The following is an 18,146-nucleotide window of genomic DNA, read 5'->3' on the forward strand; positions in this document are numbered from 1 at the left end:
TCATTTACAAAATTTTCTTGGTATTATTATATTGAAACTTTCCCCAAAAAGCTGCAACAGTCATTCCTGATAAAGTAATGAAAAATTAACAAATGTCAGGCCTTCATGTTTCGACAGTGAGCATGCGCAAAAAACACCCTCTTCCCCAGTAATTTTGGATAAATATTTTTTTATACAAATTTATGTAAGTCATTTATTTATACAGAATATTTACCAATTTTGTTTTTGTTTACACCAGTTGGTGTTGTACGTGGAAACTATTAGATGGTGTGTTCAATTTTATAAATAACCGATTGCAATCGAATATTTTCAAGGTGTTCGACTTTATCATCTGTCCGGGTTTATCATCAGTACCAGTATAGTATACGGCAGCCATATTTTGACTTTTAACAACGTTAGTAGGAGAGTCACTGAATGAACATTTCTGTAAAATCTATCTGTACTTTGGAAGAAAATGGTCTGGTATTGTCATTTGAATTAAAATTATACTTACTTTATGGTTTACAAGGCAAATGGCGTATTAAAAACAAAGGGAAGTAACTCAAATTATCAGAACCCCAAGTGTCTGTGGTTATATCCCCTTATAAGTAGCTACCCCGTTTTCTTAGTCTGGTTTGTTGCAAGCGGTTTGATATCATTGAAATTTACCTACATTACTTTTGTAATTTGATATATCTTTATGTCACTTTCTGTTTGCATTTTCTCCTGTTAAAATTATTTGCGTTTTTATACAAAAGTGGGTGGAGTCACCTACGAAGTCTTCTTCCCTAAAGTTCATTATCAAATTTTCAAATTCCTGCTAAGAATTAACACATACTGATTCACGTTAATCTTCATTACAGACCATGATTGGGACTTTGCCTCGATAAACTGAAGCCTTGAATGAGGTTTAAAGTTAGAAGAAATGCTTGCTGCCATTGTAACGTTTTAGTGCCATGTACTGGCATCCACACGGACAGACACACACAAATCCCGTCGGTGAAAAGCTAGCTCATCACCAAAGGTGATTTATTGCGCCTATATACTGTCATTTTACTCCAATGACAATTGACAGGTTTACAAATTTGCATATTAATGGAATTACTTCCCTTTATGCATTCAGTAATCGTTACACTATTTAAATGTTTCAAAGTAAATATTCAAGTCATGATATCATTCAGTATGGTTTATTGCATATTTCTTATAATAACAATTTCAGTTTTCATATTTTAAGTTAACCAAAAATAATAACCTCAAAGATGAATGCGATTTGATTGTTTATATTTTGATAACGGAATGGCACGAGAAATGACGCTCCAAACTTTGTCATGCACGTTCTGTCCCTTGGGCTGCATTTAGGGTAGCTTCGTAACTTTGACTTTTCCAGGTTCTAATGAAAAAACTGTAAATTTACTGATTTATCGTTCTTTCAAATTCACAGACTTTTCCCATTTTTCTGGTAGCCCTGGACCCCAAATGATCCTAAACACTCACCACGAGCATATTTTGGCTTTAAAACTTGCCTGCTGAATCACATTGTTACCATTAACTGTGCTGATATGATCAGTTAAACAAACGTTAAAACTTATTAAAAAAAAATTAAGACAGCCGTGATGGTGCTCAGTCACTCACCTGACCAGGACTGCATGTTCTTGAATATATATGATCATGAAAGGTTAACATATTTTTGTGAATTCTGGTTCAAAACAGCATCAGCAAGATTATCTGCAGTTAGGCATCATTAATTGCTAAGCCTAACTGTACATTGCCGAGTAGTGATATGAGACTTATGTAAGTTACGCGTGGTCATTTCAGATTTATTAACTATAGCTGTGCTTCTTTACAATTTATTGTTACAATTAAAGTGTTTTCTAGATCAAGTTTTATAAATGATGAAAGTTTGTTTTCTGTGTCAAAATGGAAACATTTGGACAAACTTGAGAGAAATTATACAAGGATGCTACAGTCCTTATTTATCAAAGATACATCATGATGTTAATAGGAAAAATCTTTTAAAGGTTGTTCTGTTTTAGCTCCGGCATATTTTAACAGACTTAAAGAGGCCATTACAAGTTGTTTCAAGGGGTTTTTCTTTTATTCTAGGTTCCACTGGTCCTTGAATTTGGTCAGCTGGGTTCATGTGACTTTGCTGGAGAGTTATACATATACAATGTCAGTGATGATACATACCAAGTTTGGTAATGACACATCAAGGGGTTCATGGGAACGAGTCGTTGGGATGTATAAAACTCCTACTGTCAACAGACAGACATTCCCCGATAGTAATAGCTCATTGTCAACCTTTTGTTTGTGTGAACTAAAATGTGATATCAAAACTAAATTTGCACTCACAAAAAGTATAATTCTGGACCTTGCTGGGTATCTTCTTTAAACCAGTGTACGGTATATGGAATAAGACTTTGCACTTCACATACAATAACAGCAGTAAGACCAAAATAGCCTTTTGTGACGTTAGGCATCCTTACTTCAGGTGGATCCGGCACAATTTGTGTTATAGCTGTTGGTGTTTGTCGCTCTATTCTGTAACCACTATCGTCGACGCCACTGATCTGCCAACCATAGAAATATATTGTAACTGATGGACTTACATTGATAGATCGACCGTGGTACTAGGTAAATGTGCCTGTTAATAGAGGCTGTAAGTTGATACATAGTGCATGTATGTATCACGTATATTTAAACTATTACATTGGTAAATGCTTCCTAATGGCGAAGAAAAAGACGTTAAACCCAAATACATACACTTAATGGCGATGTGAAAGTTTTTACAATGACAACTTGAAATATGAAATATATACATTTGAACAATAAAAATATCCAGGTTTACATTAAGAGATAAGTTCTAAAATTGTGTATATACTGATTTTATACCAAACATAATTATGCCATCACGAAAATGGTAAATGTATCAATAAACCCACAAAATACTGCCAAATTACATTCCTAAAACGATGAATTCCTAAGAATCTGTATAAAGTATTATCTTAACTATGTGTGTGTCCGTGTCACCGACGCTCCGACATTCTGTCACTGTAAAGTCAAATGTTACATGGGTTCGGGGTGGGATGTTAATTGTGGCGGTTGGGGAAAAGTCGTATCTGGAGTTTGAAATTAATTGGCCTGGTAGTTTTTGAGAAACTTGTTTACATTTAAAACTTAACCCAAATATTTCAGTTAATCAGGAGGATAATTTTGACAAAATAAAAATGAAGAGTTAAATAACTTGTCTCTTGAGGTCATCTCATGATGTTGAAGACATTTGTGAATTGAAAAAAGTATTTGGTCTTATCAGAGAAGAAACTTTTACGTGACTCTACGTTAGGGATATCGAAAATTAAACCCTAGCGGAAGTTTCTGCTTTAATGAAACTAAAACTTCCTTACATATCAAAGGTCGGAGAAAACTGACAACAAAACTGAACGAAAACTAAAAGAAATGATTTCATAAAAATAATTTTACCTTGACATAGAAAAATGTCTGTGGAGGAACGAAAGATGGCACGGTGTATATATTATCTTTATACGGATCCTTTATTAGTGGGTATTCAGCAATACTTGTACCAAACAAGTCCACTAGTTGCAACTGAGAAAAGTCTGCTGGTGGACCTACATCGGTTGTGTTGATCAGCATGTATGTAGGGATTCCTACAACATAAAGGAATTAAATAACTTTTGTTTATCAGCATGTATGTAGAAATGCCTGCAACATAAAGTAGCTAAATCACTTTTGTTGATCAGCATGCATGTAAAAATGCCTGTCACATGTACATGAAGTATCTATGTCACTTGTGTCGATCAGAATGTATGTAGAATTGTCTGTAACACAAAGGAAATACATCGCATGAATTACATAAGATCTGATGCGTTCCTTCTTGAAATATAGATGCCAAACACGCGATATGAAGAATATGACCCGAGGGAAGACCTCTTGAGTCTGGTGAACAATTTATATGGTCACGCCTTTTACAGGGCAGATACCATAAGAAACATTCCCGTGTGCCACTTATTACTATAAATGCCATTTAATACAGAATATTGACACAACACATGCCTGTGGAATACACAGTTTCTACATTTTAGTATAATATTTTGTTTTATCAGGACTACCCATAAGCTGATCCGAATAAGTTAGACAAACTATGACCACTATTTGAACAGAATATAGAAAAGTAATAAATAATGAAGAGTGTTGACAACATTACCTTCGATAGGTCTGTGATCAGTGTCCTTGATGTCATTGACTGGTTTACGAGAAAATCCAGCAACAAAGTCAGTTGTACTAAGTCCTGTTACCCGTATGGTGTGTCTTCCTTGACTTTCAACTTGCATCTTCCACACACCAAGCTTGGGATCTTTTACATTCACTATAAGAGCATTCTTGATTTTCAACAGTTCATTCAGGCCATTCCTTTTTGTAAAACGGTTTCCTGAAAGTATGCCATTTAGGTTTTCAATGCAGTTTATCCATTTAAAGTTTTCACATGCAGATTTATAAAAAATAACCAAATGTTAGCAGGCTAGTTTCATTACACATTTTAAAATCCCTTAGACTAGTAATTTGATCAGAGAATTTATCCTTACCTGAAGGATCTGTAAGAACTATTTTTGGTTTGCGTCCGCTCACTGATATTGTTATTTCCTGTAATTTCGTGTCAACTGGTATACTAAAAACATTGGAGGTGGCGTCGAGAACATCTACAGCCATCAAATTTACTTTTCTAGACTGCACTGCTACTCGAACAAAGTTTATCACCTAGATCAAAGAGAAATATATTATCAAGTACAGACTACCAGATGTAACAATTTTTGCACATACATATAAGAGAATTATACCATTAAATACTGACTAAGTTTTCTAAATATTACCACAGGTACCCGAAATTCTATTAATATTTCTTATGTCGTGGAGGATAGCACCTGAGTTTGAAATGAAACTAGATGGACAAAATGCTTTAAAATGATCCATTCAAAGTGACTCAGTTCACATCTGACTCTGATTTTATTAAGACAAACATTTCGACAATATTCCATATCATTCCGGTAGAAGATATGGTCTCTAGTGTGAAATTAACTACCGTCTATGTCTTTACCTTGGGTCTTAGTCAATTAAAAATGTTGTTCATCAGATTTGTATCACGTAATTTTGCTCTTCATTAAAAGACATCTTTACAATTATTTGCTTTTTTATACCTTCCATATTAATTTTCATACACTTTTTGTACGGAAGGATATGTTTTTGACCATTTTATGGCAATATTTGGAATTTGACTCAAATTCGAGGAACAAATACTTTTTATTCAAATGTGAATATGACCCAATGTAAAATAATACATACAATCGTACAATTCTTGCAATAGTCTTAAAATGGATTTAATAACATATAAGGTACACACTATAAATATAACCTGAAACGTATTTTCAATCGCCTATAGTTACTTTCCCTCATACAGTTGATATAATTGAAATACGGATGATAATATAAGCATATACATTGATCTGCATTATTGAACGTAATGTTAACAGGTTTGTGTGTGGATTGCACACACAACAGCTCCAAAAGAAAGCCTAACTGAAAAGGGCCTTACATGTAACGGAGCAGTTGAAATTGTCTTGGTAGCTTTACATCCTTTTGATCTATTAACGTGAAAAGAGGTAATAAATGCGGATAAACTACGCTTAAACAGTAAGCTAAGCAATAAGCAAACACGGCCAAGAATAATGATTACAATAGAAATGGAGATATGAGAAACAAACCTTCACCATGCTTTTGATTAAAACGTACAAATCACAAGCCTAATATGATTGTAGATTTACAAATACGATATGTCACAATTATTGAAACGCAGGCCATATCCTATCTGTCTGTTGATCAAAAATCATGAGTGAAACACGAGGATAGAGATCTATCAGATGAAATTCATTTGTATAATTTTGAACAGAGACAAGTCTGTTTTTTTATTGGGTGTAACGTTGCACCGACACAATTTAAGTCATACGGCAACTTTCCAGCTTTGAGGGAGAGGAAGACCCAGGTGCCCCTCCGTGCATTATTTCATCACGGGCGGGCTGCTGGGTAGAACCACAACCTTTCATAAGCAACCTGGATGACTTTCTCACATTAAACGTCCCGAGTGAGACTCGAACACACATTGGTAATTCGAAGTCATTGACCTTAACCACTCGACCACGTAGGCCCCCTATAGCCGTAGTGAAAGTTTAGTTACTCTAAGACATAATCATGGAAATAGACATAAGTCTGGTGTTTCAGTGATCTCAGTTAACATTCATAAGATATATTGAACTTAAGCAAAACTGAATTCAATAAATCTTAAGCAAAAACATGTTTTAGGGAAATGATAAACCGTTATATGCGATGAATGCTAATGGACTTAATGAACAAAAGAAATACATAAATCGATACGTATTAGATAATGGTGGTAAGCCACTTGTTCGTGGAATTCAAGTTGATAATTCAGCAAATAAACAATTGGTTACGCTTGATATGAAACAAAGAGTATAGTCATAAACTGAAAGTGAAATATGCAAATGTATTCCAAAGTGAACTGGGTTAAAGTGATGATTTTGAAGCAGGCATGAAGGTGAAAAAAGGGAAGAAACCCAAAATTTATAAAAGCAAAGTCAATGCCATGGAAGCCATTGTTAAACGTAAACTGGACAGTCTCATGAAAAATGTGTGTCGGAAAGAGTTAATCTAGTGGATAAGCTTCATAAAATGGGCCCCCTCCCATAGCCTCCATAACCCTTGCCCGGCAACTTTGGAAAAACTCCAACACCCATGGTATACATACGATTCAGTGGTGTACCTAACGTCAAAATGCGAAAACGGCTAGTATATATTTTATAGCCCGAAATCCAGGTCTTTTACAGCTGTGTATTTTGCGTATAGGTAATTACAGCTATGGTTGTATGTACTTTGCTTTCAGTTCATGTAATGGTTGAGTACCCTGTCTACATAATATAGTGTTGTTCATCAAGAACCTACGAGTATTGTTAACACTTTGCAGTCCTTAAAAATCAAAATATGAAGTAATATTTCTACTTGTATGTCATGTATCCATTAATAAATGCAGTTGTTTACCTGATTTACTTGAGATTTCTTCAATAAGAAGACTTGGCCAGAACTAGTGGAGGCTATCTGTTCATATGCTATATATCCTTCATGATGAGGATCATCACAGTCGCCAGTCAATACAAAAACAACCTGTCAACATAGTTCAAGAACAGTTAATATTCCTTAAAAAATTGACAATAATGTCCCGACTTTACCTGATTTTCAAGTACAAAAAGCCAGTGGGTGGAACATATGTATAATTATGGCAAACATACCTACATAACTTGTAACATATAATTCATCAGATATATAAAAGCTGTTCTAAAATGCCTGTCCAATATTTATGACCACTATATTATATTCGTCCCTTGTAATAATAATTTTCGTTAGTTTAGGATCATCGAGACTGAAATGTCTGTGCGGAGGTCATTTACTTTTTTGCAGTCGAAGGCAACTTTTAAAACGGTTTGCCTGGTCAGTATCTGAAGTAAATGGTGTACCATCATCAATAACAGTGCGAGTGCCTGTGTTATGTAAGTTGATGTGCTTTTAAGGGAAACGTACCATTGTATAATTATGTGACAATGAACGTGCTTTCATGACGAAACAGCCGAGTTCAACGCTAAATCAGTTTGCTGGTAAACACCGCCACGGCCACAAATCAACAATAAATTAGTGAACTTTAAGTTCTCTGTAAAGTTGAATCAGATCTATATCGCCTACCATTCCAGTTACAAAATCAACGTATTTTTCAAAATTCCTTTTATCATTTTTGTTCATTCCGTATCTGTTATCGTATGCAGTACTTGGCACTATCGGGAATTTTTTCCACTTAAAACAAGAGATTCTTTTCGTGAAAAGTTTTTAAATGTTCACGAAAACTGTACGAATTTTCGTGAAAACTATCAGCTTAAGTGAATGCAGAAATATGCCACCATACCATGGACACTAATTTATATATGTTATACCTGACTCTGTTTCTTTTGAATCATTGCCAAAACTTCCTCAGTCAAGTTGTAATCCTTCGATCTTGCATCTGTGAACACATATATGAAGGAATTCGGGAGCGAGACGTCCACGGCTTTCTTAATTGCAGTAATACTCATTTCGGGACAATCACCACCACCCTGTACATACAAGTTCTTCAGCTCATGTTGAAAGTCACTATAATCTGTCGTAGCAAGAACTGGTCCAACAACTAAAACATTAACAGATTAACTAGTTAGATTTTAGAAAACATAAAAATACCACTGTGTACGGATACTTGACTAAAAACATGGGCTTTTTATTCTTTTCTTTTGGTTTTTATTCTTTCTTTTATTGTCAGGAAGAAATTTTTTAAAAATTTGGACAAATGGTTAATTAGTCAGACCATATATATACAGTTAACAAGGTAGTAAGTGTGCAATGTATTTGTATTCATTTTGAATGATATCAGAGTTACTTGAGACATGATCATTTCTGACGTCAAATCGAAATAACTAAATTGGTAGTGGCCTCCGTGGCCGAGTGGTAAAATTCGAAACAGTGAATTTAACAGCTTAATACATGTTGAATATTACCTTTTGACGGAAGTAAAAAAAATATACAGTAAGAATATCAGATTACGATTTCGGATTAGGTATCGCATAATTCGCAAATGCTGCGATCACGAGGCAGTAGGAGCCTGTATCATTAAGATGAGACAGAAACGTTGTATAGACGAGGCCTTTATGGTATAGATGATAGCGTACAAAAGCTGGGCGCCGAGAAACTAAGGATATAGCATATATGAATTCAGCATCAAAGAATCGGGGCAGATATATCAGTTGTAGCGTTTATTAAGAAAAATTTGGCTGAACATTCATACGACTCATTTGTTGATGATTCAAAGACAATTTCTGACAGGAATTTCAACAAGGCCTGCCCAGTATTAGTTCCAGCCTATAGGGGATTAAGTTGTAAATCATTAGTTACTTGCTTGTTAGTTGTTTAAGATATTGCCTGATCTGCCCGATTCCTGGCATCTAACAGTCAAAATTACTTGAAAATCATTAGCATACGACTCATAAAGATAGATTATATTGCCAAGATATTGACATTTTAGTGCTTTTTTACAACCTTATTGTAAAATTTAACTGAAGAGTTACACTTTTTGATGATGAAACCCCCATAGAAAATGATTAAGCTCTCTTTTGAAATAATCTCTTGAAAAATAAATGCCAGCTTTTACCTGAAAATCCAGACGAAAGACAGAAAAGAACCTTTTTAGTAAGTCATGTCTTTTTTTGTTTTTGTTTTTCAAATCGAAAGCTCTTGCACGCAAGCAGTATTTCGACTAAGTCGTGACCAAACCTTACCTAAATAAAATATTTACTTCTTGCGAGCAATCAGTTTTAAGTGTACTGTCAAAAGTCTGTAAATTAAAGGTCACGTTGCTCTGCTAAGAACGAGGGTAAGTACAAGTATATACATGAACCAGTTCTTTTGCAATATAGAACTGTAACGAGTTCGAAACAAGGTTGATGATCAATCGTCTTTTTTTCAAAACTTGAAAACGAACTGCCCAGTCATGACCATTTAAATGCATATCCTGGTGGAAAGACCATGGGCTTGTATCAGTGGAGATTTAGAAGCAATATTGACGAATTGTATATAGATAGTAAACAGGTCAGAATCGAACTTATTGTATATATTTTATGCATGCACAATAGAAAAAGCAGTATTTTCTATGGAAGAAGATGGACTGGAAACCTTTGCGTACATGTTTGACTGGCCGAAAGTCTGAATGAATCAGCTGGTCAACAAGAAAAGAAAGTTGCCATAAATGCCTTAAGTAATGCTTATTACAGTGTATTTTCAATGATTCAATTTTGCACACACAAAAAATGTGTTGAATTTGTTTCAGACGACTGAAAAGAAGCGCAATGTAAATAATGGTTTAGATTAGTTGAGTGGGCAGTGCTCGCATACTAGTATATCTTACTATGTCCTCAGAAGGCAAGCATATAGTTGTCGCTTCGTCTGTCCGTCCCGCAATTCTTGTTCAGAGTATTTTTCAACAACCACTGATCGGAATTTAGCGGAACGTCATAGAAGCTTCAATATCAAAAGGAAAATGCGCATATTGTTTCGTGTTCCGGTCGGATAATTTTTCGCTGAGTTATTGCCCATTGAATATTTAACATAGTATATTATAGTACCATTTCTTGTCATGAGCATTCCTCAGAAATCAAACGAAGTCATCAAATCTTCATAGGAAGCTTAAATCCTAAGAGGAGATACAGACATTCAGCAGATTTTATGAGTTATTTCCCTTTTAATATCAACATAGTATACTTTAGTACCATTTCTTGTCCGGAGTATTCCTCAACAACCACTGGCTGGAATTCATCAAAACTTCATAGGATGCTTCCTGTTCCGTTCGGATATTTTCACTCAGTTATTGCTCTATCAGTAAACTATAGCGCCATCCTTGTATTAAGGAACTCAGCCAAAAGAATCATAGGATGCTTCATTCTCAAAGGAGATGAGCACATTACCTTTATGGTTCAGTGGGATGTTATTGCCCTTTGATTTTTTAACATGCCAAGTCAATGAACTTTTGATATGTAATGATCATATTTCGGGATGCATCCGTCTGTTTCAGTGATATTTTATAGGAATGATTGCGGCGAACAGGTCAATATTTTATAAACAATACTGGTATCTGAAAAAAAAAACAGTGTTCTCTATGTCAGCCAAACTTGTCAAAGAGAACGGGAAAACTCTGCTAGCTTAATTTATATATTAACGGACAAACGTCTGAATGAAGCAGCTGGTCAAGCACTAAAATGTCAACAAATTACAATTATAGATGGAATAATTATCATTTTTTTCATGACATGAATGAATTTTTCAACTCCATTTGTACATCAACAGATACATAGGCAGTTGACCTACAGACAAACTTGTAAACTTATAGCACTTCTGTAACAAATAAAATTTAGTTAACTGAAGAAGTGTAGAGATATAAATAGTCTTAAAATAAATTCAAATTTGTGAAAATTCCATAAACATTTCTAAGGTATTGTTATTTATCATACTCATATAGTCATTAACTGTACTGTACTTACTTCAGATGAAAATGTAAAACGACCCAATGAAACAATTGGACTATGTATGCTATAATTACCAAGAAAAAAACTTTCTTTGACATCAACATTTTTAAAATGAATAAAAAAAGACATTCAGCATTTATGAAACAAACTATAGAGATTAATTTTAGATTTATATACTTCTCAAAATTGTTTTGATATGCAGTTGTGTCAGCATTTGAACTTTATAGAGAAAATGAAGTTATTTATGAAAGTTAGATTTTTGTAAATATAAATTTTGGTATTTTATTTCAGTTACAGTACCCCACAAAGGTACATGATAGTTTACAGGGTGGCCAACCCACTGGACTTTTGGATACCGTAAATACGAATAAAACGTCTCGATTAGGTTAATAGTTTGCCTATATTTTCCATATTACTTAACAAATTTTCATAAAATAAAACACGCTGAAGACAGCAAAATGAGTGCTTTCCTCAGCACAAAGCGTCTGACACCATTCACATATTTCGCCGAACTGCATTTCGTGGATTAACTGTGTTATGTAGATAGCGTTCACACTTTCTAAGTGTTTGAGAACCCTCCACTTTCAGTTTGCATTAAATTCAAATCACATGCACATGCTGTCTAGACTTTTTTATCCGATGATTCTTTTCTGGAGTATTGGCCTTTTTTGGACTTTACAACTTTTTGTACCTTATGTGCTAATCTCCTGTATGAAACTTGATAAACATCATTATCATCAGGGCCTTTATGCCTCATCTTTTTCTGGGTTTATGTCCCATTTTAAAATTAGACAATTACATTTGTACTTTATTTACTCCTCTCCTTCTCCCGTTAATGTAAGTTAATATGCAAATTATCAAGATGAAGTGGACATGCGCATATTGCCGGAACTTCCATGTCAGATTATTTTTTCTTGAGTTATGCCCGTTACAAACAGACATCATCTATTGAAATTCATACGTCTTTGTCTTTATTAATTGTGTGAGGTACTGTTTCACCACATCTTAAATAATGGCATTTTTGTTTTTCTCAATAACATGTTAGAATGACATTATTTTATTTGTAAGAAATAATATTTTTACATTTTGTATTCCTAAATGTGTAGATTTAATGAACATACGGAACCTGATGAAACAATGGCTTAAAAGTCTCCTTTCAGGTGCTAGTCCAAATGGTTAGCATTGATCAACAAAAACTGAACTGTATGATTTTTCCAGACACAAACTGGGAGAATCAGAGATTAAGAATTATCAAGAACCAGGGAGAAAGAAACATGTGTCATGCATGAAGAACCTGCTTTAGATAAATTGGCAAAATACATTGAAATCTCAAAATTATTAATGGCTTTATGCATATAGAAGTTAAGAAAGGTGTATTTTGATAAAATATCTCTTCCAGAAAACGTGGTCATATAACATAAGGTTATTATAATAGAACCTTGAACTGGGGTGTTGCATTCAGCGCGAGTGGATAGTTTCTGATTTTATGTGATCCGAGCTGGCAAAATCCACGAGTTTACGGTTATTTGACAAGTCCAATTAAAATTGGTAAGCACACAAATATGCGTGCATGTTTTATGAACATGTGTGTTTTTTTAAGCTTGTAAAATTGCTCGGTTTGTTATAAGTTGGTATTGCATACGCCTGTTGCTTAGGTAATAACTTTACTTTTCATGTCTTAAATGTAAAGTTAAACAAATGTTAAAGCGTTAAAACAATAGGACCAACTGTATCTTCGTATTACTCTCTTTTTTTCTACAGGAAAATTACTCTGCATGTTGTTCTTGTTTTTTTTTTTTTTTTTTTTTTTTTGTTCGAAAAAGCTGTTACGTAAAAATTGGATCTTCATGTTTAATCGTCGTTTTAGGAGGACAGTTTAAGAAAATTATCTATGCGAGCTTTACTTCAATATCAAGATTAATATGGAATCGAATTACTAGTATTGATTTTGACCAAATATGCAAAGGGAGAGATTCAGTCAAATTGAATTGCTTTAACACAAGAGAGAATACATTTCTCGTTAAAAGCTGACCTTGTCTAGAATTATCAATGGCACCTGATCCTGGTCCATTGATTTGGTGAATATCCGGTTCAATAAGGCGAAACTACTAGTATGAAAAGTATAAAAACACTATGGTGAAAAGTCAAAATCATGATAATAAAAGTAAAAACACGATAGTCAAGGGTGTGAAAAGTAAAAAAAAAGAAAAAAGAAAAAGAACAACACGATGGTGAAAAATCAAAAATTACGACGATGAATTGAATGTACTTTCAGTTTTCAACGTTTCGCGTTTTTATCATCGTAATATTACTGTATTTTGCCCAGTTTTCCTAGTAGAAACTATAAGGGCTCCTGCTTACTTGTGAAGCAATTAACCTTATCACCATAGCAAAAAAAAAATCCTGGCCCCTGTAGAGTTATGTATAGTGATATATTGTGGATCATTTTGATCTGCACACGTATTGTTACAGCTTGAATCTATTACAAAAAGAAGTTGTTGTTTATAATTCAACTTAGTGTAAATTTATTTCAAAAAGAAAAGGGTTGTTTATATGTTGTGTAGACTCATTCTTGCCACCCCCTTGAAGTATAATAGAGTTATTTCATACGAAAAATTACCCATTAAATTGAAACCTTACCTGGGTCATGGAATGGTACAAGAACAAAATTATGTAATGGCGTTTTCTTTCCGCGTACCGTTGCGGCAAGGATGTTGTCTGCACCTTCAATAACTTGCTCTAGATCGTCATGCATGGAACCGGTTATATCAAACACAAAGGCTAGAGATACAGCTCCCACTGGTGGCTCTGTCTTAGTTTCTCCACTTACAATCCAAACACGTAAAACTAACGTTACTAGTATCCACATGAGATCGAATTTCATTTTTATGTTTTTGGAGGTGACAGATCTAATTAAAACACGAGTTTAATTTTTAAAAATCGTAGAAGTGTTTTGAATTGGTCCATTTTAAAGTACCAAGCATTTTTATTTTGTTAAATTAATCCAAAAAGATGTTGAATATTATGACCACTGGTTAAACATTCAAAAATACATTTGCAGCTTGGTTTTTCAATATCATGATTTCAAGATAAAGAACCGCATGAAATATGTAGACAATCTAACACATCAACAAAAACACTCATAAAACAAATTAAGATAGAGTTACGATAAGAACTTGGTCTGGAAAACACATGCTCAAAATATATCTTGAAATAACAACTGTTCGTTACAACTGGTTAAATTCATTTAAGCTTGACTTCTTTACATGTTTCAGTCTTAGATCGTTCTGTAGAAAACTGCGTTCTGAGATAGCTGTAAGAAATTAAGATATTCTTGTCGCTGTATATGTAAGTGGCCAATTACCAGTATTCAGTGATATTTATGTTAATGCGAAAATTGTAAGTTTTGAAACGTATCGAACCTTTAAAGATATTATAATCATTATTTGAGCCATAGCAATATCAGCATTCATCGCAACATTAAAATCTCCTCCTATTATGAAAACCTGTTCATTTCTCTTTAGAATGTCAACACAATCACACGACAAATATGTAATGTATGTTTAATAAAGTGAGACTACAGTATGGGCAGCTATACAATAACTTATTGCAGATATTGGTCTATCAAAATTACACGTCAGAACTGAATAAAAGAAAAATGTTTTACATTACGAGCAGACAAATTAATGACAAATTAATGAGTAGGATGACTCTGAAATGCATCACAGAATGAAAACCGTCCTGGATGATTCTAAACGGTCCAGAGTACATCCGTGATACATCTCACAGATAAAATACTTCATTCATGTATAACCAGAACAGCATAGATTTATTTTTTTATTTTGTTTGATTTAACGTCGAACCGACACAGTTGTAGGTCATATGGCGACTTTCCAGCTTTTGATGGTGGAGGAAGACCACATGTGCCCCTCCGTGCATTATTTCATCAAGAGCGGGCACCTGGGTAGTACCACTGACCTTCCGTAAGCCAGCTGGATGGCTCCCTCACATAAAGAATTCAACGCCCCGAGTGAGGCTCGAACCCACCTCGATGAGGGGCAAGTAATTTTAAGTCAGAACAGCATAGGAGACATAAGCATAAGAATAAGCTATACATAGAATATGAGTTACTTTTAGGATATACAAGTATATATGATATTATTTACATGCTAGCCAGTAATGATGTATGTAACTTCTCATACAAACATGTATAATTTTCCAGTTACTAAAGTTTTAAGTAACTGCTAAAGAATCTAATGTTAGCGTTATTATATGACATTTAAATACTCGTATATTACACTCAGTTCGATGTAATGTTGTGAACACACTAGTCAAGATGAATTTAAACTCTTATTTTATCGTCTAAATCAAAAATAAACAAAGCTGCTGAACATTCCGAGCAATTGTTTACTAATATAATGCAGCTCTTGAACTGTCTTTTTTCTCATATAATAATAGAATGTGCAGAGCAATATGTTTACAATTTGCGCACTTTATTATTTCGTGACTTCTGGATAATAGATTACAAGGCAGAACATTGTATCTGATACGATTTAAAATGACGACTAAATGTTCATAGCACGCGTGACTCGTATTTCAAATGTACTTGGAACGGAACAAGAAATATCTTTAAAATAAAGATGGTCGGCAAATTGTAGTAAGACAAGAGTTTTCACATCATTTGTGTTATTGTATCATCTGTCTAACATTTTGCAAATAGCAAAATTAAACACTTCAATTTAAATGGTTCTCTTTTAATTTTTCACAAATGTTTCGTAGGTGTGCAATTTTGTTCCGTTTATTTTACGACGAATGGAAGGCACTTTTCTACCTAGAAGACTTTAATCGATCAGGTAATCACACCCTTATTCATGTGATACGCAGACCGTATTCAGTTCTTTCTGTAAGTTGATATATGTTGGTATTAGAACAGGTTTCTGTTATTGTACTGGGAGGTTGGTCATGACCAGCAGATGACCATATTGATTTTGAGATCAGTAGGTCAAAGGTCACAGTGACATGGAACAGTTAAAATGTGTGAACGATAACTTGAGAATGCTTGGGCCTAGTATCACGAAACTTAATAGGGAGGTTTATCATGACTAGCAATTGACCCATATTGATTTTGAGGTCAATAGGTCAAAGGTCAAGCTCATTTTGACCAAGAACAGTACAACTTTTGTACACAGTGACCAATTAATTTCTGTTCCTTGTGCAATTACTGAATGCATCAAGGGGGCATTTCGTGTTCTACGAACTCTTGGACACACATCTAGTCACGGTAAGCAAATATTTTAATGCTTACGAATATAATGTGTTCCTATATTTCTTCATTTTAATGTAATATTATGTAATTGTTGTAAAACAGGATAAAGCCCTGCATACTGCGGTTTTCAGACTGTTTGTATTAGGCCTTAAAATTCTTTGTTTCCCATAACATGCTAAAACAATTAAGAGTAAGAAGGATTGGTATTTTCTTTTAAGATGGACTTTTCGAAAACTATTTTTATGTCAAACAATAAATAAAAGTGTCAGTAATTTGATTTCTAAGACCATTAACCATGTTTAAAACATAAAAAGTACAGTTTTTCAACTTTTTGCTAAAGAGTTTAAAAAATCTCTAAGGCCACAGAAACATTTAGCATCTTGCCATAAATTTAAGGTATGTTGGGACACTGGAAACAAACAATTTTTAGGCCTTATAACTCATGTGCAAATTATACTTTTAGCTCAGTTTTCACACTGCTGAATTTTATATTGCCAACATTGTTTCTATTAACACGTTACAATCTTTACAATTCAGTTCTGTTCTTTGTAATCTCATTCACTTTTGTCACAAAGCCTTAATAAAGACCTTACCAATGCACATACATATGTACTTTTGTTCTTTTGACATCTCACGTTACTTTATAATAATGCCTCTGGCTGCCTTTCCATCTGCTCCATTATGGTATTAGAGCACTAATAGCAATGTTTACAAAATGGCCTTTGCTTGATATATTCTGAAAGGTAACCGTATCTTGGCACTACTTTGCAATTTTTAAACAACTTTTACCGTGCCGTTTTTTATAAATTTTGTTTAACTTATGGTATCTCCTTAAGCTCAAGTAGAGACAAATTTCAAAGTGATAGCCACTATCCAAAACGTTTGCAGAGAACTCATTTTATCATTAATTTTAATAAAAGAAATATCAAACTATTGGTAAACAATTACAAAATACAAAATAAAAATGTCAATATCATTTTTTCTATGGTGCCTCAAGAAAACGGATTTAATGAGACAGAATTCATATTTCAGCATTGAAAAAATAAGGTCGAATGCTGTGTTTCTGTTTTGAATTCTGCTTACTCCATTTCAAAATAACCTTAGGGCAGACGTGAAACCTACCTAAATTTCTTCCACAATATATAATCTAAGAGTAAAAGCAAAATAGAGAACTTCACCGCGTGTAACTCAATATTTTTAAAGATGTGTAACTCTACCCCTTCTGTTTAAGTAGTAAATTCACTTTGAACACCAAGAAATCGCTTATAAGATTCATTTTTTTTCCATTTTTGTGCAAGAAATCAATAATAAGTCTTGAAAGAAGTAAAATCTTACAAGAATAAAGGACAATAAGCAAAAAAAAAAAAATTGGTCCCAGTGGGGCTTGAACCTACGCCCCCCTAAGAACTGCAGTAAAAGTAGGTTTATGGTAGGAATTGAATACTCTTCAAAAAGGAGATTCTCTATAAGTGATCTAATACCTTACAATGGTTACTGAGCGAAACGTTTAAAACATTCAGGATAAACACGTTGTCTGACAGTTCACTTAGTGTTGCACAATCAGCAGAGTGAAAAAGTAGACACTCTCAGAGTGTAGTTGTTGCATTTTTTTCCCATTTTGATAAATTATCTATAATGCCTTATCAAGTAGTCTAATTTTCAAACTTAAGTCACGTGCCATTGGTCGGTCCAGGTCACGAATTCGTTTTAGTATGGCATTCGCCGAAAAA

At 34.0% G+C, this 18,146-nt stretch overlaps 1 protein-coding gene across 1 annotated transcript in view; it reads right to left on the reverse strand.

Annotated features, from left to right (window-relative positions):
* Nucleotides 1-14,362, reverse strand: part of LOC123564816 (hemicentin-1-like) — a 168,915-nt gene extending 154,553 nt beyond the window's left edge. The window contains 7 exon segments of the mRNA XM_053524242.1: nt 2,332-2,549; nt 3,460-3,644; nt 4,202-4,426; nt 4,581-4,752; nt 7,099-7,221; nt 8,040-8,269; nt 13,791-14,362. Of these exon segments, the coding sequence (XP_053380217.1) occupies nt 2,332-2,549; nt 3,460-3,644; nt 4,202-4,426; nt 4,581-4,752; nt 7,099-7,221; nt 8,040-8,269; nt 13,791-14,034 (1,397 nt within the window). The 5' untranslated portion in view covers nt 14,035-14,362.
* Nucleotides 14,363-18,146: the final 3,784 nt, after the last annotated feature.

The sequence above is a fragment of the Mercenaria mercenaria genome, chromosome 15 (genome assembly GCF_021730395.1).
Source record: "Mercenaria mercenaria strain notata chromosome 15, MADL_Memer_1, whole genome shotgun sequence".
Taxonomy (NCBI): Eukaryota; Metazoa; Mollusca; class Bivalvia; order Venerida; family Veneridae; genus Mercenaria; species Mercenaria mercenaria.